General features: G+C 39.7%; 1 protein-coding gene across 17 annotated transcripts in view; it reads right to left on the bottom strand.

Moving 5' to 3' along the window:
• CELF2 (CUGBP Elav-like family member 2) overlaps positions 1-24,221 on the bottom strand; it is a 547,347-nt gene that overhangs the window by 302,384 nt on the left and 220,742 nt on the right. For all 17 annotated transcript variants that reach the window (XM_085511895.1, XM_085511900.1, XM_032441981.2 and 14 more), the window contains one exon: positions 121-156. Coding sequence is in view for 6 of the 17 variants with exons in the window: in XM_085511791.1 (XP_085367917.1) it covers positions 121-156 (36 nt within the window). In the remaining 11 variants the exon portion in view is untranslated. The remainder of the gene's footprint in view (positions 1-120; positions 157-24,221) is intronic.

Genomic DNA, 24,221 nt, shown 5'->3' with positions numbered 1-24,221 from the left:
TCTCAACATCCCAGCAGTTTCCTGTAGGAAAAGGACCGTGTCCTGTCCCAAAATGTCATATGGTCTTCCAGCAGCTTCCAGACACTGATACCCAGAGTCAGTTTAGAGCCACTTGCTTACCTTGGTAATGCTCCAGATAACTCTGTGGCAGTCTCCCTGAAAGACACAAAGTGAGGAGAAATTAATTTTCTCTTTAAAACAGCTATAATTTTTTAAAAACATTTTTATACCATTTGTATTTTATAGGAGTGTAAGCACACACACTCAATTTTATATGCAAATGCGTCACTGACGGATACAGTCTGTATGATCATATACACAGGAATGTGAAAAACAGACGATGCTGTGTGATCTAAGGACTTCCTCAGAATAAAATTCTCAATAGCTCAATTACTCATTTTTAAGCATAAAATTATCACTCCTTCAAATGCCAGCACTGCGTGATATCCTACATAGCTAAAATGCAGCACTGGGCCAATTTTCCAGTGAAAAAAGTTCCCTTTTTCAGTTCTGCAGCAACAACAAGGGATTAGACATATCTATGATGGTGTCATGCACTCAGAAAATGCTGCACTTATGTGTGAACCTCTTATCTTGGGTTTTAGGCAACAGTTATTTTGCAAATGATGTGTTTTTGATCCGGTGTACTCATGTCAATCTACTTTGTGGGTGTGCAGTATGTCTAGGGGGAAACAAAGTGTGAGATATCAAAAGTGAGCGATTGTAACCGGTGTGCCATATTAAAGCACAACTGAATATATTATCGTTACCTACATAGAGAACCCTTAAGATGCACTGCAGATCTACCACCAGGGTTTGTCCCTGTCACCACTCTTAACACAGAATCATAGAATCACTGAATTGTCTGGGTGGGAAAAAACCTTCAAACTGATCTTGCCCAACCATCCACCTGACCTACTATGTTCCATCGCTAAGCCATGATGCTTATTATTACACCCACATATCTCATAAATGTCTCCAGGGATGGGGACTCGACCACCTCCCTGGGTAGCTTGTTCACACACTTGACCACTCTCTACCTGAAGAAATTCTTCTTGATACCCAATCTAAACCTCCCCTGGCACAAATTGAGACCTTTACCTAACAACTTTTCGTCACGTCTCAGCTGTGTAGTTTAGTCACAGAAAATTCCTTAAACATCCTAGATTTTTACTTCAAAAAGTACAGATCAGAAAGGTGCTCAGTGGATGCAAAGATAAATAAGTAGAAAATAAACAGTCTACACCATTTTTCTGCATGCTTCCTTCAGCAGCAGACCAACACATACACAAGCCCTATGAGAAGTGCCAGCTCTCGCCCAGCAGGGGCTGCCAGGTAAGCTCCCAGAAGGCACTAGTGATGAACAAACTCCACGATGTAAATGACATCAAAGGTGAGAGAAGGGAGAAAGAGGAAGAGAATGGAAAGAGATAAGAACATAAAATTAGAGAGGAGCGGTACAGACTGGGTTTCTATGGGGAATTTGATGCAGCCATTAGACACGTTACTGTCATTAAATCTTCACGCATATTGGTATCACTTTATTCTCCAAGCTGTACATACAAAGAACTACCAATGAACTTAATTGCTAAACAGTTCCAACATCCAGGAAATTTTTCCCTTCCACCTCTAACCACAGTCACCATCTCCTTTCATTTGAATGTTTTTTTTGTACTAAAAAGTGAGGCTGGGCATTTCTTTGTTTCTTCCCCTAAAGTGACTATCTAGCTCTTAGCCACTTACTATTACTCTTGTAACAGACTGACACAAATGTTACTGCTTTAGGAAATGAGACCCCAGTTCATAAAATAGCAGTTGGTCATCCAGCTTAAAAAGGCAACCAGGCAAATCAGAGGTTGCAGCAAGCAGCAGAAGAATTCACATTCAAAAGAGGATGTTAAACTGGAACTGCACTGCCAGCTTCTGAGCAGAGCAGTGAGTGATTGGTGCATCTAAATTTCTAAAGATTTTCATTTTTGTTAAACAACCCACTCTGCAAGACATGCCAGCCTTATGAAAATAATTATGCAATGGTCAATACTCTGGTAAAATATCTGAATGTGACCACAATCTTAAACAAAGAGGTTGCAGGACTTTGGCATATAAATTTTTAATGTAATTAATTGCATTGCCAGTTTCACATTTAGTCAGATCAAATTCCAATTTTAAGCAAAGATGTGTAAGGTAACGATTTTTCAAATACAGATCAAGCTCAAATAAAACTGTAACTTGCACATAAAAGAGCAGAAGCCTGATTACTTCCCAGCTATTCAAAGTTTTCAGTTTCTCATCAACTCATCAGTGTTTAAGACATAAAAAAAACAACCCAACCAATCAACCAACCCAAAACTTCAGAATAATAAGCTAAAAATATTATTTTCCTAGAAAACAAACATAATGATCCTGGAAATAAATAGCACACTGACTGCTGAAGATGGTTAATGTCCACTGTGAGTGTGCTATAAATATCAGGAATAGCGGCACTACTCTATAAATATATTTCATGGGAGTTGAAAAAGGAAAATCTTACGGAGCAAATTACTCATCAAGAATACCCTTAAAGTTTATTTAAAGATAACGGGTACTCATTCTGCAGTATTTCAAGAAACTGAAGCTAGACTTATACAACAAAATTTCAGATTCCTTCCTACTACCAAATGACACATAAAATAAACACCAGTGAAAAAAAAAAAAAAATCTTGATAAAAACAGGAGGATTACACTCAAAAGGACAATGAATATAAGACCATGTATTTTCATGCCCTGCCTGCGATATGCAAGGACAACCTTGAAAAAGAGTGCAGGCATAAACCTAAATGCTTCATCCAGACTGTCCCAAATCCGACTGAAATCAGTACCAATGCAAATGGGATGAGCTAATGCATAACAGTGCTAAGGACAGAAGAGGACAAGGCTAAAGAGCCTGGAAAAGCTGTTACGTAGAAGATGAGATTACAGTCACATAATTTCCAGGAAGGTCATTTATAATTTCCAGGTATTTTGTATTCAGCTATGTACGACAGATCTGGGGCAGGATGGTCCCGTCTATGGAAGGTGCTGAAGCTAGGAGGATGCCAGGTGGGAGGTCTGCACCTCAAAATGCTGCCCCATATCCCATGGCTGTCCTGAAGTAAAAATGAGCATTTTCAAACTGTTCTATAGATCTGCAAGGAGCTTTTTCTACTGCAGAGGCTCTGCAGCCTCCAGAGAGAGCTTCATAGATAATCTCAAAAGCCAGAAAGCCAGGGTGGGCAAATGAAATACCACCCCACACTCATATTTTGCCATTTCTCTCCACAGGCTGAAAAATCCTTCCCATAGGATCTGAGTGGGATGTGTACCAAAGCAAAAAAGTATAAATATTTTAGTCAAAACCTTATACTGAAGTGGAAGTGGGAAGATCTGCATAAAGATGAGCAAACAGACTTTGCTGCCTAATGGTCTTGTTTAGAGAAAGTTGCTCAGGAGAACTGTTCAGAATATTTGGAAAGTGTGGTGTTTGTATTAAATGCTTTGTTCACTGAGAAATCATATGGTGATCTTCTCTCAGAGGCTGACTGGCAGCTGTTGTTACCCACCTACGTGCTGGGTTTAGCACAACATAGCTTTGAGGTTTTAACAGTGGAATGTTTTTTGTCTGATTTAATGCTTTAAGATGTGCTTCTGCTGAGATGTAAACTGAGGCACAAGAGGCAGGGCAGGGGTGATCTTTAACGTATCCTCCTAGATGCATGACAGGGAATTTAACAAACACTCAGCTCAACTCCAGTGAGTCAGGACTATGCTTAGAAACAATTTTTGCGTCTTCAGGATCACGGCCCTTAGAGATTTGCAAAGCCTTACATCTCTATCGAGAACAATTTTTGTTCTGAAAAGAAAAACATATACATTCGAGCCAAGCAGCATATCAGGGTGCTGAGGAAGATGCAAAAAGAAAGCAGCAACACATCTCTGCAATCGTGTCGGTGTTCTTCCTTCAAGATCTCACACTTTGAAGAGCGGATAAAGCCCACCCACGGCACATGAGGCATACAAGGATAAGGACATAAGGATAAGAGCAAAGCTGAAGAAGCGATCTGTATGATGTGCTATTAAGAAAGCAGCACAAATGCAAGCAGAAGTCTCCCAAAAAGCAGAATACAAGAGACTTCCAGTGAAGAGAAATGTCCATATTCTATGGTCACGGTCTAAAGCATCTGAACCAGTAGTCACTGAAGGTCCTGTCTTCTTCATAACAAGAGATCACAGGACATTTTATTCCCTGGTATGAGCTGCAGCAGCTATTTCCTGCCATTTATACTCACCTTCTGTGAAGCTCATAATGCAAACAAACGAACAAAAAAACCCTCAACCCAATAAAGATCAGTTGATATTTCTTTCTTGAATGAAACTTCCAACCCTTTACTAAACCTATTAGCATGTCCAAAGTAGGGCTACAAGGCACTGATGGGTCTGGAGCTGGGATTGTTCATTTCGAGAAAAGAAGGCTCAAGGGAGACATTATTACTGTCTGCAGTTCCCTGAAAGGAGGTTGTGGTGAGGTGGGGATTGTCCTCTGCTCCCAGGTAACAGCAACAGGAAGAGAGGGAATGGCCTTAAGTTGTATCAGGGGAGGTTCAGGTTGCATAGTAGGAAAATTTTCTTCTCAAATGAGTGGTGAGGAGTCACTGTCCATGGAGGTGTTCAAGAAAAGTGTGGATGTGGCACTGAGAGCCATGGTCAGTGGGCAAGGAAGGGATATGCTGACAGTCAGACTGGATGATCTTAGAGGTCTTTTCCAACCTCATAGATTCTATGATTCTAAACAGAACACTAAAAGTTGCACAACTGTTAATCAAAACAGAAAAGATACATTTGTGAACACAAGTAAGTATGAGTTAATAGAAATAGGGTAATCTAGAGGAAGACTTGAGAATTCTTATATTTTTCCAGAAATATCCTCTGTGGCTGTAGCTGGATATGCCACATACTGACACAGTGAGTTTAACAAACAGGAATAAAGTTGATAACTGAGAAGTTCAACTTTGAACTTCCAAATGTTGCATAACCAGTAATTTGTTCTTTGTTTTACCCCATGGGCAAATCCAGTTTGCCAGAGCAATTGATGCACTGGATGCTTTTGGTTACTCTTTCCTGTCTACAGAGGAAGCACACTCTATAGTACCAAGTGTTTGTCCGTGTAACACTCATCAGGGCTAGAAGAGCAGGGTTTGAGAGGGGTCCACAACATACAGCTGTGTGATTTGATTCCACTCATAGTGCTGATGAATTCTGTGACCACCAGCTCAAAAGGATGCATCCCGTTAATTTCAATGGCTTTTAACCAGACTGTCAATAAAAAGTATTTTAAATTGCATGTGTACCTGTTTGCATGCATACTGCTACTGCTCAGACATGCATCAGTGATGCACCAAGAGAAAAGACGGCTATTAATTGTCAGTATAAAGCAGAACTAAAGAAAAGTTTACAAAGGGAAATGAAAGATTTTCCACTTAAAGCAGGGGAGAACAACTGAAGAGGAACATTAAATTAGCTTTAAGAGGAAAGTTGTATCAGGAGGAATATAATTACTTAGCTGGAATTTCACCAAGACTTGGGAGTCAATGTCTCTACCCTTGCAGAAAACTGCCATGGGATTTTTAATGACCACAAGTGGTCAGGACATCGATTTCACAATTCAGCTGAAAAATGGCATCTGCAAAGGCATGTTGTCTCCGCTCTTCTCCAAATCACATGGGGCACTGTGTCCGAGTTGACTTGGAAGAATTAATAGTGCCTATTGAAATACCATTACGAGACGCAACATATTTCACTCCTCTTAAATTGGATAGTTTCCTGCCTTTTTGGAGTACGTCAAAATAAACAAGCTCTGCTAGGATAGAACATGAAATTAGATGTTCTCCTCAAGTCTGGTTTTATGTCAAATTTGGTGGATTTCAGGTTTTGCTTTCTCAGCATCATCTGGAGCATCTCCCCTATGAAGAAAGGCTAAGTGAATTGGGTCTGTTTAGCCTTGAGAAAAGAAGACTGAGAGGGGACCTGATCCAGGTCTATAAATATCTGAGGTGTGGGGGTCAAAGACATGAGGCCAGGCTCTTTTCAGCAGTGTGTGGAGACAGGACAAGGGGAAATGGGCAGAAACTGGAGCATAGGAAGTTCTGCACGAATTTGCACAAGAACTTCTTTACGGTGAGGGTGACGGAGCACTGGAACAGGCTGTCCAGGGGGGTTGTGGAGTCTCCTTCCCTGGAGATATTCAAGACCCGCCTGGATGCCTACCTGTGCAACCTGGTGTAGGGAACCTGCTTTGGAGGGGGGAAAGGGGGGGGGTGGGGAGGGCTGGACTCGATGATCTCTGGAGGTCCCTACAATTCTGTGATTCTGTGATACATATATTTAATTTTTAGAACTGTACCTTATAACCAGCAAAGATTAAAATAGTAAAAAAAAATAGTTTTCAAACATAAAATAAAATCTTCAAAAAGAGAGAGTATGTTGTTCTTTTACATGACACACGTCAAATAAATACATTGAGTTTTAAGACTTTGTACAGAGTTTAACTGATGAAAAAGTATCATACATTTGCAGCAGAAATACTGCATAAACAGTCTCTGAATGTGCTATTTAAGTACAAGCTAAATACTCTTTTTTTAGGAAGTGATGTAACAAGTTCATATGTAAAAATCTATTTCTATACAAGCTGACATTCTGCAAGATTAGCTGAGAGATAAAGGACACGAGCAAACATGCTTGTTGCTTTCCTCACATGATTATTTTTAAAGGCTGCATTTTTCACTATTCTCAATTCTCTGTTTCTGAATTTTTCATTCCTCCTTAGGTAAAAAGGATAGAAACTCTGTGTATTCAGTGATAACAGCCTGTCATCAAAATGATGGAATTCCAGGGGGCATCCAAAATATAAATAATGCTTTAGCACATGCCCTCTTCATTGTGACTATTTTCTATATTTCATGAAGATTTAAGTTTCACTTTAACATCCCCCCAAATCTATGAAGTCAGCAATCTTATAGCTTAGAAACTAAAGGATAATTCAGGCCATATTCTCACTCCTTACAATGTAGTTATAAAGCCCAGGTCAAGATTGGCCTCTTGGCCAGTTACCCAGAAAGGACATTAGATGAAAGGGCCTCACTCTCACGACTTCTTCCCTGGTGTTTAAAAGCAAGATAAAAACTACAAGGCAGTAGATCTACAACATCTGCATACTCATGTCATAGACAGGGATGCAGAAGGGATCCAATTTATTCATGGGCACAAGGGAAAAAATGCCTATTCTGTTGCTTTCCTCCGAGGTCAGCTCCTGCTGTCATGGATGTGTACATTTCTGCTGCAGCACAGGGACTTCTGTTGTTGTGTGTTTTCTCAGGAAAGTGCTGCATTTTGAAAGTTAATGACATGGAAATGAAGGGAGGAGGCACCAGGGGTGCAGAATTTGGCTCTCTGGGGTATGGTGAGTAACAGGAGGAACACAGATGAAATCTTCTGTGGTACTAACTCCTACATCCTCACCCTGTTAATATGGGAAGGAAAGAAGAGATGCACAGGCTCCTCCTGCCCCAGGGAGCTGTAAGAGCTCAGTGGGAGAAATATACCTTCTCTCTTAATAAAATGGGGAAAAAAGACTATCTAAAACAGCATATGGTCCTCCCTGTATGCCCATTAAAGTTAATATATGTCGGGGTTGGGCTTTTGGCTGACATGTAGTTCATGGCACCTCTTCTACTAGTTGCTATGTTGTAGTTGGCCACCACCTCATCTCCACTGTACAAGGAGAAAGGGAGGGGAATCATGCCTGAAATCTCAGCATTAATTCACAGTCATACTCAGCTGTACAGATGTAGAGATGTAGATCTGAAGGATGTTGATTCTACAGAAGTCATATGAACACAAAGATGCATGAGATATATAAAGAAAGACACAAATTATTTATGACTTTGTGAAACTGGTAATTTATCAATTATTTGGGAATGATAGGGATGGCATAGATTCTTCTCTTAGTTGTGCAGGGCTGCTGTAAATACATTTGATACTTAAGACTTCTTCATATTTGTGTAGGGTGTGGGGAACCATTCAATTTGTCATCTCCCAAAGTGGTTTCTATCAAGCAGCTGCAGTTGGCTGGGTCAAATGTTGATCTTTTTCAGTTTAATGATGAATGACAAAAAAGAAAAATAAATCCTAATGACTGCTTTTCACTGAATGCCCTTACCCTACCCTGCTGCCCTGAATTTCACATGCTATCAGCTCCAGACTTTGGGATTTCCTGATGTTGGATGTTGTCACTAATAAATACAGACCTGAAGCCATTCAAAGAATTTTGAAGCTTTATTTAAACATATTTCAAAGAAGTAACCCAGAGAAGATGCCAAGATTGGAAATGGCATCTCATGCTTGACCCAAAATGCATAGCTGAATAAGAACAACTTGGATACTTCAGCTGTTAAGAACTCACATACTTAAGCATGTTTCTACCCAGTGTAAAAATCTCTGAAGATTTGTGAAGCTGAGGGTTTTTGATATAAAGTGAGATGCTAAAACAAAGGCACCTTAAAACAACTCAGATCTAGGAAGACGATACCTTCATGCTACTAGAAAAAAACACCACCACCACTAAGCAAAACAGAACAAAACAAAACAAAAAAGCCAACTAGAAAACCACAGCTTTCCAGGTTCTGGGGGACTTCTTAATTTCCATTTTGAGAGCAGCCACCTCCCTTTGTTTTTCCACTTAGAAAAGGGCATCAAATCTTAGAATCATAAAGGTTGGAAAAGACTACTATGATCATCCAATCCAACTATCAGCTCATTCCCACCATGCCCACTAACCATGGCACTCAGTGCCACTTCTGCCCTGTATACCTCCAGGAACAGTAGTAACTCCACCACCTCCCAGGGCAGCTTGTTTTAATGCATCAACACTCGTTCCGAGAAAAGATTTTTCCTAATACTGGAAAACTCACAAGTCTACCCCTTGTTGATGCACTGCAACAGAACATGGATGCTGGATGTGGCCGCATGCTGGGCCAGGGGCAGATGCAAACTCTGCCTATGTGCTCAGATATAAAACCAGAAAGCAGCTTCAAAAAATTCTGCAGCTCCTTAAACCAGCTCTGAGGCAGTATTAGATGACTTTGGAAAAGCCTGCCCACCTTTTGGATACTTATGTTTAAAAGAGGTTTTGCTGGATTCAGAAGGTACTGCAAACAACTCTTCCATAGCTGGAGCATCAGTGTTGTAGCACTGCCAATGTCTCCTTCAGAAGTCTGCCTACATTGTCTTTTAATCCACCTGATGATAGAGTCACTGCCTTTCTCTCTACTGGTTGCTTTACAGTTGTTCCTCACGATCCAAAAAACAGCAGTATCAGGTTGAAGTGTGTAATGGAACAGGAAAATACAGAAAGGACTCTGGGAATAAGACAGCCAGACAGCATTTGTCCCATTAGCTTCAGTTCAAAACAACACAGATTAGAAGAGTTAAAAAAAAAAACAAAAAACAGTTGCACTTGCTGGTCCCTCTATCACTGCCCAAAATCAGTGGGACAGGAGAAGAAAGAAAATCAGATCTCATCCACTGCTTTATTTGTGACCTTAAAAGGCCAGCTTAAAATTTATTTCTGTCAGCCCTAAGCAAAGAGTAAAGCTGCTGAGCTGGCCATTTCGGGAAGCCAAATTATACATGCACCAACTTTCTCCAATGAGTTTATTCATGTTACTGAGCAAACTATTGGTGATGATGTGAAATTATTGAGGTGTTTTAAGGCGTATGTTAGCAGGGAAATAAATATACAAGCAAGTTCTTTTCTCCCTAGCCACATCCAAAACAGAAGATCTTTACGGTAGTTCTTTAATGGCACAAACTATTAGGCTGCAATATATAGCAGGTACATCTATTAATCATTCAACCATTTATGTACTGTAATTCCACCAAAGTTAAATAACATGGACTACTAAGTACCTGAATCGGCTATTAGCAAGCATTCCTACTCATTAAAACTCGCTTATTTAGACTTCAGCAATGGTAAATGTAACCAGCCCTGGAGGAGTGTCACAGTGCTTGGAAATGGCACATTAAGCTTCATTTACCCAGCTCCACTCACAGGGAGAGGGGGAAGGGAAAATATAGTGATGGTCCGGAGCGAAGCTCTGAAGCTTTATGAAGCAGCATTAAGAAAATGACAAATCTTACAAAGAGAGCCATAAAGCTTCCTCAAGTACAGCAGTTCTGCACGGAGTTATTTATCATAGTTTGTTGAAAAGACTCCTACGTTTAATACTATTGGACTGTGAGAGCTGATTATTAAATGTAATTACAGAAGTAGCACAGAAATAATAGTTTATTGCAGAGCACAAGCAACACTGTATTAACAACAGAGTGGGGAACATGTTCAGCATTCAGAATTGTACCTTACCTTTTCCAGGAACACATGCACAAATGTATACACATTTAATTTCACATTAGCTTCTACTAACCAGGATTATCCTTAAAGAATTTCCGATCGGGGTCAATGCATCTATCTATACTTCAAGCGAGGAAGTGGTAGCTGAAGTGGATTGCTATTTGAGTTTCAGCTTTTATCCCTTTGCTACTTAACATGGATTTATTAGAAAACACCCACAGCCTCCTGTCAAAAAATATTGCTCACATTTGCTTATTAGCAGCGCTGTAATAGATACATTTTTGCTCTGGTGCTGCCATTTGAAGTGACTGCTCTATTTAGAATGTGGCACTTACTAGGAGATTCTCCATGCATTAAATCTTTAGAAACCACAAGTTTTGATTTCTTATTGATACTTGCAAGAATGACTTTAACCTCTCTTATAACTACATCTTTGCATGCTTGCTTGTGTATGTTGCCATCCATTTCTCTGAGTTTTGATATGATCCAAATCACCCATTTTATCCAGTTTCTGTATGATTCTTCTCACTTCTCATTCATGCATGTTCTTCTTAATGAAACCTCTTTTTCTAAAGCATGATGTTCTTTTGTAAAGACTTCTCCTATTCCTTTGGGATAGACGTATATCATAGAATCATTGTGGTTAGAAAACACATGTAAGATCATCTAGTCTAACTGTCCACCGACCACCAATATTACCTACTAAACCGCATCCCTCAGTGCCACATCTGCACATTTCTTGAACAGCTATAGGGCTGGTATCTCCACCAACTCCCTGGACAGCCTGTGCCAATACAATACCAATCCTTCTGAGAATAATTTTTTTCTAATATCCAACATGTACCTGCCCTGGCACAACTCGAGGCCATTCTTTCTTATCGTGCTGTTGGGAGAAGAGACTGATCTCCACCTCACCACAGTCTCTCAGAGAGCTGTAGAGAACAATGAGATCTCCACTGAGCCTCCTCCAGATGAACAATCCCAGTTCCCTCAACTGCTCCCCATCAGGCTTGTGCTCCAGACCCTCCACGTCTTCATTGCCCTTTTCTGGATACACTTCAGAGCCTCAATGTCTTTCTTGTAGTGAGGACCCTAAAACTGAACACAGTAGTCAAATATATGATTTTTCTTTAGTACAAGGCTGCTGAACAAGCTTAGATGTACAACTCTTTGCATTCAGTGCAAAGTAGTTTGTGCAAGCCAGGGCAAACACCCAAGTCTACTCAATAGCACAAAAGATGCCTTCTGGTCCTCAAAGTTTAAGCTGAATTAACTCTGAAACCTGCCTCTGGTCCAAGACTGAAACATTTTGCAAAACCATGTTCTGGAAGGAAAGCATTCAGTGACAGATGGTTTTTGTTTATTTTTGGGTAAAAGGAACAGCTTAAAACAGGTTGAGAACAGAGGATCCTGGCATACTGAGACAAAGTATGAATGTATCTGAAGTGCTCAAGAGATGCAGAAATTACCATCACAAGAACACACACACATTCATCAATAATATAGCATGCACTGATCCTCACTTTTTCAGCAATGATCAGATTTCCAACAGGAAATACAATCAGCGGTCTAGAAGCTCAGAGACTCCTTCACGCATCCACATTCCCTTTTTAATTCAGGCTCAAAGTTTTACATGCAAAATTGCAGCCAAAACTAGGAGCTGTGTGCACACATCTGGAAAAGGTAAGTTATAAATAAGAAGCAAAGAGATGAAATCACTCTACCACCTTTAGGCATTTTCATCCCTAGATTTTGTTCAAAGCAGCACAGGCTGAAGACTCAGTGGGTTACATTTTTGAGGGTTTTGAATCTCAAAACATGTGGATATATAGGTAACAAAGATTTGTGACCACACAGTGAAATCCTGGGAGTTTGGTGCTTGTTATATTGAAATGCATTAAAAAGATAAATAATAATAAAAAAATCCCACCAGCCATCTATCTGCCTCAATACATACACAAGGATATTTCAGAAAATCTCTGCTGGTCACATCAGATCATCGGAGTAGAAGAAAACAAGATTTCCTTTTGAAGGTTTTTGATTCATTTGGAGCAGATAAATCACCGCGGAAGCACCGTGCCAGTGACAATTATCTTGCAACAATAGCCATAAAAATAAAATAAAATCAACATGGATGGAATCCAAAGTAAGAGACTGAAATTATACATAACTGTATTCATAAAACTACACCTCTGCTCAAAGTTGTTCTGTACATTACACATATGCCAGGATCTCTTAATCTGCTGCTGATGTGCTGCATATTGCAGTCGTGTGCAATTACAGTTAGCTATAATTAAGAAAAATTACAGCTTTTATTTCTCCACTTGTTCTTTAAAAAGCACAGTTGTAATAAAACTTTTTTCCCCCCTCTCTCTCTCTTTTTTTTAAAGGTGAATATAATTATACATCCCTATAACATCTCCAATAATTAGTTTGACTCAAGTTTCTTCTGGAACAATTTTCATTTTAACTGTCAGATCTGCCATCTATAGTCAATAGAAGACATTATAAAAAAAATTCTATCATTAACCTTCTTTCACCCCATAAATCTGCAAAGGAACTTGAAGAAATTGAAGAATTCATTGCTTAAATGTTTCAAGGCCAAATTCAACTAACACCCCTTCCCCAACAATCCCTTCTTAATCACACTGCAACATTATTATTATTATTATATTATCTAACTATAACAATAATAAATTAAAGATGCATATAAAAGGTATTTGGCATCTCTCTGTATTTTATAGGCTGCTTTCCAACCCTATTCTCATAAAAGAATCTCTCTGCTGTATCTTTGTTTAGAATCTACTCATGATTACTAACCATGCAGACTGCAGGGAAAAGTAATTAAGTTTAATAGAAGCCACCCTCATTTTTGAAGCTGCCCTCAATTTAAGCCATAGAAGGAGAGTAATTAAATTTAACGTGTGCCACAGCTTTTAAATGAAGATATGGCACGTAAAATTCTCTGTGCAACGCATCTTTTCTGAATGCTGTAAAATAAGTGTTGTGATGCAAAAAGATAGCAAACTGGTACTGCTAAGCTACGTTAGTTTTATTTTTCTTCTGGCTGTGTCTTCCAAGGGCTGAAGTCTTTGCATAGATTACGAACAGTGTAATCTAAACCATGGGAACAGGGAAACCTGTAGCAGGATCACAGCTGAGCTGTTTCCTTATTCATCCTTTGCCCACTTTATCTGCTTTTAAATTAAGTTTAGAGGAAATGTTTGTTGCAGGGTCCATATTTTATGTGTTTTTAACATATGTAACAGGTTTCTGACTACAGCCACAATCCTCTGAGAGACATGGTTTGTCAAGAAGAGCCTTCCCCAAAGTACATAAACTACCAAATGGGACTAAAGAAATGCATTTTAAGGCAAAACCACAGTTCTCCCATATTTGGCTTCAGTCTCCCTCAAGTTATGAAAAGAAAGAAAAATAATGACCTAAAGCTCAGGTATTTTTCAGATATTTTTCCTACTACTTTTATTCAGAAATACAAATTGCAAATACGAGCTAATGAAAATCATAGTCATACAATCATTAAGGTTGGAAAAAGATCTCTAAGATCATCTATGGCAACCATCAGCCCGTGCCTGCCATATTGCCAACCCACGTCCCTCAGTGCCACGTCTGCCCTTTTCCTGAATACCTCCAGGGAAGGTGACTCCACTTTAGTATTTCAAAATATTTCACTCTTTCAAAAATGAACTTCATGAACAAGGATCTCTGAAACAGCAGCAAGAGAAGCAATTCTCCTCTTCAGCTCTCTGTGTATAAATTCTTTCTTGCAGAGAAATCACAGGAATTTCTTCAACTGGTTTAAAATACGTGGGGAATTTAGAAGCTTGAATTACCTCGTAAAAGGGAAAAGGTTAAACTGAGATACTGAGCTCAGAACTGGTTCATGGAAGTGCTCTGAAAAACACAGCTCACGGCCTACTTCCAAGCAGCCTCTTCTCCTGAACAGAGGTTTGTACCTGTCGTTAGCACTGAGCAAAACTGCACAAAAATCGAGCAGATTTGAAAAGGCAAAGCCTGGGACAGAACTTCAAAAGCCTTTTGGTCCAAAGGCTCCCCTTAATAAGACAGTAAAAAGAGGGAAATAAAAGGGGGGTGGAGGGAAGGAGTTAAAAAAATAAATAGATGTGGAGAGAATAAATAGATCCTTTACTTCAATTTCGGACTCCACCACAGACCTGCTGTGTACTTCCCTAAGAGAAAGGTTGAATACTTCATTTTGGAAGCTCAGAGAATGGACCCCTGCATCCCAGGCACACACCCTAAGGAGCAGGAACCTATATGTACAGCAACAAGGTTCATAAATGTTTCATCTAGCTTTCATTTCTTTACCAAATAATCAAAACTGAACATTAATAATAGTAAACAAGAGGCAACCAGAGTCTTGTGTCTGGCTGTCATCCTGACAAAGCCCACAATCTGAATCCCTCCGTTCAGGCAGTGTTCAATAGGCAGATCTATGCTTGAAGTCTTGAAGCCGCTGCTAATATAAATTGCAAGTAATTTAGGAAAGAGACTGCATTTGTAGTTATTTTTAGTTTCATGAAAGAAAGATTTGTTTATAGCTATTGAGACAAAAAAGTTGGATTTCAGGGTTTTGAAGTAGCAAAATAGGAACAAAATTGCTGTTTAAAGTCTAATTTTTACTCAATTATATTTTAAAGTGATCCTACCAGATGCTGGAACTAAAGCAACATGATTTCACTATATTTATAACTAAGCTGCAAAACATTTCAACATTTACAAAGAGAATAAATCTCTCTCCTAATGCCAGGGAAAGAATAAGCTCAAATGCTATTGCTCACGATAGCTCTTAATAGTTGGCACGAGGAGAAATGTCTCTATAACAACAGTATCAAGTAAACTTACATTGCAAATACCACATCATCACAACAAGAGGGGAAAAAAAATAAACCTGCAGAGAGCATTAGCATGAGGACTTAACATCCACATGCTCCTAAATAGTCAGGATGGATGTAAATCAGGACAAGCGGTGGTCTCTTCCCTCTTTGCTCCTTCTCCACAGTCCCTCTTCTTATCCAAACTGCCTGCTGCTCATGCCTTCTGCTTGCTCTTAGGAAGCTGTATCCTTTTGTTACACATTTCCCAATCAATATTTTGGCTTTTCTGCTGCTGGCTACCAACATGAAGACTCACACTGCTCCCTAATACGGCCTCAAAAGGACACCTGCCTTGCCCCAGGGGCTTCAGCAGAAATGTGGGTTGTGGATGGGCTGGCCAGAAGCTCAGGGGAAAATAATTAAACCAAGCAAACACAAAGCAATCCCATCTGCAGTGATTGCTGGGGTTACAGCATAGCCATCATCCCCCATCCCACCATCTCCTTGGAGGCTGTGGGTCTGGTAAGGTCCTGTCACAAATGCCAACTGCTCCAAGGGTTGGTGGGGTACAACTGAGCCCACAGCACTGAAACAGCAAGGCACTGGAATATGCTGCTCAACTGGTTAAAAATTGAAACAGAACAAATGGGAAATTTTTTGAACAAATGCTCTGAGATTATGGAGCACACGTTACAGCTGTAACCACCTACAGTTTCCTCCTACAGAACAGAAACACTGAAAGCAAAAGCCGTTCACTGCAGCCGCTGAAAAATAACTTAAAAATGCAGCAGTAACTATGAAATTAAAGCCTGCGGGTATTTCCTGCAAAAACTTCTGCAAAGAAAGATGGAAGTTTGTAGGACACAATGGAGTAAGAAAATGCAACCTTACTTAACAAGTTCAGGAGAAGTGGACCCCCAGCATGAGACTGTGGAGCTGTTGGAGTGGGTCCAGAGGAGCGCCACAATGATGATTGGAGGGCTAGAGCACCTGTCCTATGAAGAAATGTTGAGGGAATTGGACTTGTTCAGTGTGGAGAAAAGAAAGCTCTGGGGAGACTTCTTTGCAACCTTTCAGTTCTTAAAGAGAGCACATAAACAGGAGGGAGATTGACTTTTTCCATGATCTGACTGAGATGGGACAAGGGAAAATGGTTGTAAACTAAAAGAGGAGACACTTAGGTTAGATGTAAGGAAGAAATTCTTTACTCAGAGGGTGGTGAAGTACTGGCACATTGCATGTGGATGTGCCAGTCCTGAAGGAGGTCACGAATGGGATCCTGGGCAGCCTGATCTGGTGAAAGGCATTGCTCCCCATGGCAGCAAGGATGGAACTAGATGACCTTTAATGTCCCTTCCAACCCAAACTATTCTGTGATTCTGTAATTCTAATCAACAGGACTAGTGCACAGGACTATGGTAGGTAATGTGCTGTTCATCCATTTCTGATTCTTAAGACAAACCAGATTTTTGCAGTAAAAGGGTTCAACAGTGGGTGGGATGGGAAGGACAGCATCTTCTTTCCATTGTTAAGAATAACTAAACTGGACAAAAACCCAGATAACCTCAGTTATAAAATTTTCCAGGTCTCTGAGGACAACAGAGAGAAAAACAAGTATTCAGCAAGCATACAGAAGGGAAAAGGGCTGAGCCTTCTGAAATACTCCTGGAAAAGAGCAGGAAAAAAACAACAAAAACGCAAAACTACATGTTCCCTGCCATGCAGCTGATCTTTCTTTGTGTACGTGTTCACTACTTGTAGTGATCATTCAGCTCTGTAGATCAAAAAATGTTACTGATACCAATATGCGTGGTCAATCAGCAGGATATTCTGTTTCAAATGTGAGATCTGAAGTTATTTCTTTGATTCTTTTCAAAGGAGTGGCAGAATTTTGCACTTTTCCCAATGCCAAGCAGGTTCAGGTAAACGTTACATCTTCTGCAAGTGCAAATTAAAGACAATTATAACCTGGTTAACCTATCTTGTTGTTAAAATGCTTGGCACAACTCTTTTGCCTACTGAATGGAGATTTGTTGCTCTCACATTCACTCAAGTGGGAATATTCTCAGCTTTAGATGCTACCTGTGTTCCAATTGCTTTCATCAAAGAAGGTAAAAATGGAGAAGGCTATATTCCTGTCTAGGGAGGAGTACTGCAGAACAGGTGAATATATATTTATACTGCAGTGTTGGCCAATAGTACCATTTGGTTACACAGCTTCCAATAGTTCATAACGTAGGCGTTTTTATGAAAATTGAAGATTTATCTTTCTGTTGCTCTGTTCCTCAGAGCGACCTCGCCAACAGCACAAGCAAAAATGCAGCAATATATTGAATACAATTGCTAGAGTTTTTAATATACATGCCCCAGGGAGAATATATTGTATTTTGAACTGATGTTAGGGACACATTACATATGAGATCTGACTTAAGTCATCACACCTCTATGACAGGTGGAAATTGGGAGCAAGTTAACAAATGAATGACATAGAGAAAAAATACAGAGAAGAACAGAAATAGTTATCACTTGAAGTCCTTTAAAAAACAGTCTCAAAGGCACAACCAGAAAGTTCTAGCCCAACTATCTACAGTAGAGACAGTTTATTTCCAGCTGTGGAGCCAGTTTTAGTGATAACTCTCTCCACTTATGTCATAATTTTATATACATATGTACACCTACATATATACCTATCAATAAATATTTATGCACACACACAAAAAAAATAGATATATATACACACATGCACATTATATTCTCTTTGTGCTAGAAGCTACTTCTTGTTGCATTTACAGTCAGCACAGAGCACAGCTATGATTTTGAGGTGATGCTGTAATTTTTTCAATGGAAAAAAAAAAACAAACATCAATCATAACATAAAGTAATAATATAAATAATAACAATGATAAAAACAAACAAACAAACAACAAAACTTCATTGAAGTTTTACACCATTAAAAATCCTCATCTGTCTATATTTAAGCAGAGACAAAATGAGATTTTCTCAGTCATATCTCCACATATCTCCTTGGTCCATCAAGAAGGGGGGTGGTAATGGAGCTGATCAGTCATCCCAGAGAGAGGCACAGTGTTTTTTTGCATATTAGTTTACTGAAGCCAGGGGCAGGGATCATGAAATATGGAAGTACTGAAGATGAGGGAGGTACTGAATGGACTGTTATCTGAATAACTGGGCCATATCAGATGAATGATTTTTAACCACCTGAAAAATTTACACAAGCTCTGGTACTCAAAGATAACCCCACCCCTTACCTTGGAGGACTGTACTACCCATCAGTGAAGTTCAAGCCAATATACAAACCCCATAAACAAAAAACCCACTTATTTTTCAATGCAACATGACCTTTTCATTTCAGGAAATGTACGTCAACTTAAATCTCATCAGCCTGACCCCAATCTGTCCTATTCCTTGAATCTATGGAGCTCACTGAAGAAACCATTCCCACCCCAGGCTAAGTTCTCGTCAAGTCTCATAAGCAAAATGTGGCCAGGTTTGGCTGGGAACATGGGAGACACCTCTAAGGGAACCCCAGTTGCTTCAGGATGTTCTTGATGGTGACTCACCCGAGTAATGCTCAGTGCCAAATTCACACTCCACAGTAATGCTGAGGATATTTGGTTCCTAAAAGCTTTGTATTTTAAATAGGAAGGGATAGGAATTAAAAACACTTTGTTTACCCCTATACACAACACTGACAGTTGCACTATCATGACAGCTACTGAAGTTCTCCCCTCAAGCTCCAATATTATCATCATGCATAAGTTCTTGCATATCTTTTCAAAGATACAGAAAAAAAGAAAACACTCAACTGGTGTTCAGGCCCCTTAGCAGACCTGCATCACAAAGTCAAACTTTCCCCTGAGCCACTTAGAATAGTGAAACCGGAGTATGTATGTAGCAGCAACTCAGTGTATACTATATTCCAATATTACGCTAAAAGCCAATTGCCACTTCAATTACACTTACGTATGTGCCTCTGAGTGTTAAATTCAAGGTACTTTTTGCCTAGACTACGCTTCTCTCTTGTCTAGCAAGTGACAAGCACACAGTGTGCCAGAAAGTAAGAACAAGCGTGGAGCTGGTCTATAAGGAATGATTGGTACCTTTATGTAACTTGTGTCATTATTGACTCAACACAGGTATTAGCAAAGTCTTTAATCGTGCTAATCTCACAGTCTATTTGCTGGAAAGATTTCCAGTTTACTGACTTACATAGAGGAGAACAAAAAAAAACCCAAAAAGCTGGAGAGTGTAACAGCTCTTTCACCTTCAGGACAGCTTTCAGTAGGAAAAAAAAAAAAAGAATAAAAGACTGATTTTCAAAGTGATCCATGCACATCACAAATTCCTGTACTCTGTTTTAAAGTGCTTTCTACCCTAGCAAAGGCATGGATATTTCTCACTGAATTGTGTAAAGCAAGTCAATGCGTGTGAATGCTAGCTTTTTTAGCTATCACTGTATAAGTTCTACTTGCTAGGTTTCTAATTGCAGACTTTCTGCTACTTCCTTTGATTATTATGTGAGATGCATTCACAGGGAGCTCAAAGAACAGTCAGAACGGTTGGAGCTATATACAGATACAGTAAGTGAGCGCTCTGAAGTTTCATTATGTATAGATTAACACCTCCATCTCGCAGAATGGCAGCCAGAAATAGGGAACAACAAAAAAGCAAATCCACAGATTTAAGACTGAAAAAAAATATCTCCTTGCCATAGACTTCTCTTCAGTGTTGAATTCCTATATGTGAGAATATTTTTTATCTTTAGATTTATTTGCTTTAGGGCCATCCTTTTCCCTAAGATTTCCCTGCAAGTAAATGGAGTTTTTTTTCCAAGAGACGTACAAAACCAGATAGTGCCCTTACCAATCTGCAGTGGTTTCACTGGGCAATTCACCTACAAGTTCACAAAACTTCCAGTCCTGCTATGACAGCTGAGAAACAGATTACTGAATAACAGCATTAGCATTCACAGGCAGCTCCAGAAATTACAGATACACAAAGAACGTTATTTAACTGCATGTCCTTCCATTTCCCCTGGATGAAGTCACTACCAAGCTACAAAGAAATGCAGTTAATCAGCATGCACACACGCGCAGAGGCAGCAGCACAGGCCATTTAAGCAGAGACACTTCCCTGCCCTACCCTGCTTCAAAGTCAATCCAAAAATAATGTTTCCTCCAAAATGAGTTTCCCCAGCTGCCACTCATCTTCAGCATAAGACTCCCTCAATTCTTGTCACCCCACAGAGTGTCTCAGTGGAGAACTGTGCCCTGTCTGCCTTTAATGATCCATCTGAAGGCAGAGGTGGGAGGAAGGTGGGTGGTTTGGTAAGTGGCAGACCCAACATGGCCCGGTTTCCTATTGATTTATGTCTCAAATTTGTGCTCCTGCACAGACATTTGAATAGCTAATAAAGGCTGCTCTTCTGACCTGTCCTTGTAGAAACAACTTTTTCTCCTCTGTAAGGCCTGCTATTTTCATGAGACTGGTAGAAATTAAGTATACCTTAGACCACTCTGCCTGTCAAATTTAGTTAAGAAGCATTCATTGGCGTAAAAAGCTGATGAAAAAGCGGGAGGAAAAATACGGGCCAACAGACAATTCAACAATGTAATCCTTTATACTGCAGGGAAACAGAGGGGGAAAAAAACTGAATGGTGAGGTGTGGTCTCATCTGTGCTACATATAAAGGGGTAAATGAAGACCATCTCGTGCAGTGATGGAGGCTATATTATCAAATATTTTTTTAAGTAGTTATTACAAGTTAACTGTGAACTCTGCACATTCAGTATGGTTCAACAGCTTCACACAGAGATTCCAGAACCACAGAACACCTTGGCTACCAAAAGATCACCAAAAACCCTTAATTTCTGTAACTGATATTAGAAGTGACAGACTATCTGGATACCAAATCTGATTCAAGAAAGCTTTTAAGCACATTTTTGAATGTAGGCACATGGCAAACCCAAATGAAGAAGGAAAAGTTTCTGTACGTAAATGCTCATAACTTCACAGAAGGGGAAGAAAAAATATTTAAGAGAGAAAAAAAGTCAGTGTTAATTTTGAGCTTCTCTACAAACATAGAATCAGTTACTTCAAATTCTAACACAAGATTGGAATGGATATAAATCATTAAAAGTAAATAGTTATAAAAGTAGAAGGGTAGAAGGGTTGCTCCAAAAGTAATGTCTTCTATTTTATTATGTTGGCCCCTACAGCAGAGGCTGATCTTGGCTGTATGGCAGCAGAGTCTGAATCTTCCCACCAATATTCCCTTACATTTTGTTGCCATGTGACAGATGTCAGCAGAGGGGAAGTCTGACAAAATGGTATCCAACATGGAAGAGTATATGAAGTAAAGGTGTGGAACTGAATTCCTCCACGTGGAAAAAATGGCACCCATTGGCATTCTCTGATGTTTGCTGAACATTTATAGAGATGAAACAGTGGATGTGAGCACAGTGAGGTGTTGGCTGTGTTTTTCAGAAGTGGTGACAGCAAAATGAAAGACAAGCCACATCCCAGATGGCCATGCACAGCTGTCACACCATAACATGAAGAGCATCTCAATCAGCTCATCCATCTATACCAGCACATTATTACCAGGGAACTGCGTATGGAGCTGCATATTTGCTTCGGTGCATTGGAAATGATGGTGAGAATGTAGGAATATCATAAAGTTTGTGCCAGATATGTTCCACGAATGGTCACACAGGAACAGAAAGAACACTGTATGCAAGTTTGTAGGACCTATTGGACCAATACAAGGCTCAAGGTGATAGTTTCCTGGATCATATCATTACCAGTGATGAGACATGATGTCACAACTATGACCCAGAGTCAAAATAGAAGTCCATAAAGTGGCGACACGTGACGTTTTCCTAGTAATGAGGCTGTCATAGCAACTGTGAAACAATGAGTCACCTCTGATGGTTCAGGTTTTTATGAGCGTAGTATGCAGGCTCTTGTTCATCGCTGATGAAAATGCATAGCTAATGGTATTGACTATGTTGAAAAATCGCATTTTGCAGCTGAGAATTGCTCTATCAAATAGTGTTATTGTTCTCTTTCTATCTGTTGTAGTTTCTGTGGAAATAAATAGGAGGTATCGCTTTCAAGGTGACCTATGTACATGTGCAATAGCTGCCAGGGCAACACATAGGCTTGTCCCCTCCACCTGCAGTTAACTTGAGCAGAGGACCCACTCTCTTCATGGAGGTACTACACAAACTCTCCAAGCAGCGATGAAGCTGAAAAGTGAGAGTTTTGCACCATTTGCTGGTCACAACAGATCAGCAAGACTAAAAAAAGCTTTGCTGGTGTTACAGAATTAAGAAAAAAAAAATAATCTTGCTATTTGGAATCAAGGCTACATCACTGAAAACCTCAAAAATCTGCTCCAGTTTCAAAATTATTACCCAAAGAGATGTGATTTGCTTTGTATGTCTCTGGTGAAGATCTGCCAGCTGTCATCAAGCAGTGCTCACAAGACCCACGGGAGCCCTGCCTACAAAGCAGCAGCATGGAGTTGCCTATTGTCATCCTCAAAGTGGTGGCTACACTTTCAATGGATGTGGTTTCAGGAAGGTTTTTAGGTTAAAGCAAGAAAGGAAAATATAGCTAGGTGAACAGAATTATGACAATTTGATCTGCATTCATTACTTGCTGGAAGTCTCAGAAACGAAGATACTGTCCCCATTATTCCATACTGCTGGTGATCTTAGCATCACACAAGATTTGCGTTTCCACCTCCTACGTTTGCTCCATCCTTGGGCTTGCACCCTTCCCTTCCACACATTCATAGATGGGAAAAATTGATTCTTCTAGTAAACAAAAAGATTTAAGTTATCCTCTGTTATCATGCTGCAAGCTTCATAAATAACCTACAGATACTTAAGCTGTCTAGAAAATTTCCAGATAATATTTTTTGTAGTTCTTTATTTTAAGACATCTCCCACAGAAGAAGGTTTGCCTATACAAGCACATATCTACACAACAGAAATACATATATTGTACTCTTATATTAGATCAATTTCTAACTCTATTTGAACAGTGTGAATTATTTCAGCAAAGCATACATCGTTTCAAACCATATTATGGAATTTCCTAAAGCTGGCCTCAGGACAAAATGCCCTCTATGTTCCTGCTTAGGCACTTTGTCATTAAGTATTTTTTTATTATTATCATTATTTTTAATTCATGATTTGCTGTATTCTTTTCTACCTCCCGTCAGTGCAGCTGACACCAGTTGCTGCATTACATACACAAGCAGACAGACTCCCACCTCCTACAGGCTGCTGCCTATGTAGTACAACTGTTTATTATTCTCAGTGCACAAAGTGCTAGCTAAATCAATAGTTCAAAAGCCTGGTTCAATTCAAATGGACTTTACAAAGTACTGCACTGTAATAAACACACGCAGTAAGACCATTTCCCCAATTGCTTACATGACACAACTCTTATCACGTAAAGCAATACAATCACTACATTTTTCTTACTGTGCCAAGTCCTGGTTAAGTCAAGAATGAAATTATTCTGTTAATCACAGATGAATGAGGTGTACTGGCAATGATACACAGCATATAAAGTGGTAAAATAAATACACTGACAAAAATCCTCACAGGGATCACTTCTAGTGCATCACTGTGGTGATCTGAACCAGCCTCCATCCTTTACACAGCAAAATTTCCCCACACAGGTACTGTGTTTTCCAGGTAGTCTGGAGAGCCATTGAGACAGAAACTGTCCGCTGAATTGCAGTGGAGTAACATGTCTGGGAGGACCACTGTGTCTTGTCTGTATCCTCACTAATCCTCCTGCATAGGAGTTGTGATGTCAATTTGCATAATGTTTCATCCAACTACAATCAGCATCACAGACATCCAGCACTTATTTTGCTAGGTTAAGCGCTCACATGAACA

This window comes from Coturnix japonica, chromosome 1 (assembly GCF_054131305.1).
Source record: "Coturnix japonica strain WE chromosome 1, WE-NBRP24, whole genome shotgun sequence".
NCBI classification, from domain to species: Eukaryota; Metazoa; Chordata; class Aves; order Galliformes; family Phasianidae; genus Coturnix; species Coturnix japonica.
The sequence above is the reverse complement of the archived record's forward strand: the minus strand, read 5'-3'. Positions and strand labels throughout refer to the sequence as shown.